This window comes from Corapipo altera, unplaced genomic scaffold (assembly GCF_003945725.1).
Source record: "Corapipo altera isolate COAL_440 unplaced genomic scaffold, ASM394572v1 60031, whole genome shotgun sequence".
NCBI classification, from domain to species: domain Eukaryota; kingdom Metazoa; phylum Chordata; class Aves; order Passeriformes; family Pipridae; genus Corapipo; species Corapipo altera.
In genome coordinates, this window is record NW_020886549.1 from 1 (window position 1) to 2366 (window position 2366).

General features: G+C 72.7%; 1 protein-coding gene across 1 annotated transcript in view; it reads left to right on the forward strand.

Moving 5' to 3' along the window:
- Positions 1–229: 229 nt before the first annotated feature.
- Positions 230–2366, forward strand: part of LOC113941242 (F-BAR domain only protein 1-like) — a gene marked incomplete at its 3' end in the record, with an annotated part of 5762 nt that continues 3625 nt past the window's right edge. The window contains exons 1-5 of the mRNA XM_027632400.1: positions 230–429; positions 1113–1187; positions 1841–1932; positions 2029–2103; positions 2188–2329. Of these exons, the coding sequence (XP_027488201.1) occupies positions 1161–1187; positions 1841–1932; positions 2029–2103; positions 2188–2329 (336 nt within the window). The remainder of the gene's footprint in view (positions 430–1112; positions 1188–1840; positions 1933–2028; positions 2104–2187; positions 2330–2366) is intronic.

A 2366-nucleotide genomic window follows, 5' to 3' on the forward strand; every position in this document is an offset into this window, starting at 1 on the left:
GGGGGGGTCCAGCGGGGGCTCTGCCGCAGCCCCCCCGCCCCGCTCCCCCCGTCCCGCTCGGGGACTCGGTGGCCGCGGCCACCTCCCCCTCCCCCGGGGGACTTTGGCCGGCGGCGGGTTCGTGGCGTCTGCGGCCGCCCCCGGGGGGGGGGGGGGGGCCCCCGGGCCCCGACCCCCCCCCCCCAACCCAGCCTGCCTCTCTCCCCCCCCACCACTTTGACACGGGGGAAGTGGGGGGGGCCACGCTGAGCCCGCCCCGCTCGTGACACAGGTGGCTGAGTCCGCGCGGAGGGACCGACCGATCCGGGGGGCTCGGAGCGGGTTTTGGGGGGGCTGCCGCGTGCCTTGACTCCCCCTTTCCCCCTCCTCCAGACCCCCGGCGCGCCGAGGATGATCGGGGGGGACCCAAGAGCCCCCCAAGAGCCCAGGGTGAGTGGCCGGGGGGGGGTGCCCTCCCCGTCGCACCAGCGAGGCGCGAATTTTTGGGGTTTCCTGTTTTTCTGCGGTGCATGATGGGGAGCGGGGCCGGGGGGGGGCACAGCCGGGGCGGGGGGCACAGCCTGGGGGGGCTGAGCTATGGGGTCCCCCCGCTGAGTGCTGGGGGGGCTGCTCCCCTGGGCGACCCCCAGCACGGCACATTTGGGGGTCGGGGAGGGCGAGGGGGGGTCCGGACACCTCGGTCCTTCTTTGTGGGGGACAGGGGCTCCCCGGGCGGGGGGGGGGGGGGTTTGGGGGGGCGGTTCGGGGGGGGGGGGGGGCCACGGGCACGGCCGGGTGTGGGAGCAGCCGCCGCCGCCGCACGGAGCAGCCGCTCATTTATTATTGATCTGCGTATCTGGTGTCGGGCCGAGCGCGGCCCCGCCGGCCCCCCCCGGACCCTTCACAGCCCCCCCCCGGCACCTCTGGGTGACACACACCTTGGGGAGGGGTCCGGGGTGGGGAGGGGGGGGGGGGGGGGGGGGGGGCCCGGGGTTTCCATGACCACGAGGCTGCGTTTTCCCGGGAAAACTGATAAATAGCGGTGCGTGCAGGCGTGGTGCGGGGACGGGGGGGGGGGGGGTGTCCGCTCAGCACCCCCAGACCCCGCCGCTGAGGTCCTGGTGTCCCCCCAGGGCGCTGGGAGCTGAGCTGGGGGGTCCCCTCGCCCCCCCCCCTCCAAGATGTCCTACTTCACCGAGCACTTCTGGGTAAGCCTGGACCCCCCACCCTTGGGTGCCTCCCTGCCTCGGGTGCCCCCCCACCCCCTGGACCCACTGCAGGGCCCCCCCCCACCCTGGGGAGAGGTTGGTTTCAGGGCCTGACACCTTTGTTAACGCTGCAAATTAACTGAGGGGGGGACGATGGGTGGGGGTGCCCGGGGGTCTCACTGGGGTCTCCTGGCTGCGGTGCCACCCCTGCCCCCCCTCCCCTCCCCTCCCTGGGGATCCCCGGCCCTCCCGGGTGCCCTGGGCAGGGGGAAGTCTCGTGGCCGGTGCTTCCTGGTTGGTCTCTGCCGGGCTCTGGCAGCTGCCGGCACCTTCCTCTTCCTCCTGCCTCAGTTTCCCCCCGTGGTGCCACCTGCACCCCCAGCCCGGCTGGGATAGGGGGGGAACCACCCCCACAGGGTGGGGGGCACCCAAAATAACCCCGGGTAATGCCGGGGTTCAGCCCAGCCCTTCCTGCCTCTGCTCCCCGGGGATCATCCGGGCGTCCCCGGGGGCATCTGGGGAAGGGTGGGGGGCTCAGCACCCCCCTGTGCACCCCAAATGGTGCTTCCCGGTGGTGGCACCGTCCTGGGAGAGGGGGAATGTGGGTGGGGGTCCCACCCCATGGGGTGCTGGGAGCTGATGTCCCCTGGCAGGGCGAGAAGAACCACGGCTTCGACGTGCTCTACCACAACATGAAGCACGGGCAGATCTCCACCAAGGAGCTGGCTGACTTCGTCCGGGAGAGGTACCGGGGCGGGGGGGGGTCACCGTGGGGGTGGGCAGAGGGGGGTCCCCGGGATCACCGGCTGCACCCCCAGAGCCCCCTCCCCGCCGTCCCCAGGGCCGCCATCGAGGAGAACTACGCCAAGGCCATGGTGAAGCTGTCGAAGATGGCCACCAACGGGACCCAGCTGGGGTACGAGGGGGGTCTGGAGCACCTCGGGGTGACAGGGGGGACCCCGCTGATCCTTCCCACGCCCCCCCCCCCCATCCCCCCCAGGACTTTCGCGCCGCTGTGGGAGGTTTTCCGCATCTCCTCGGACAAGCTGGCCCTGTGCCACCTGGAGCTGATGAAGAAGCTGCACGACCTCATCAAGGAGATCTCCCGCTACGGGGAGGAGCAAGGCCGGGTGCACAAGAAGGTACTGCCCTGTCGTCCCCCCCCCCCCCCCCCCCCCC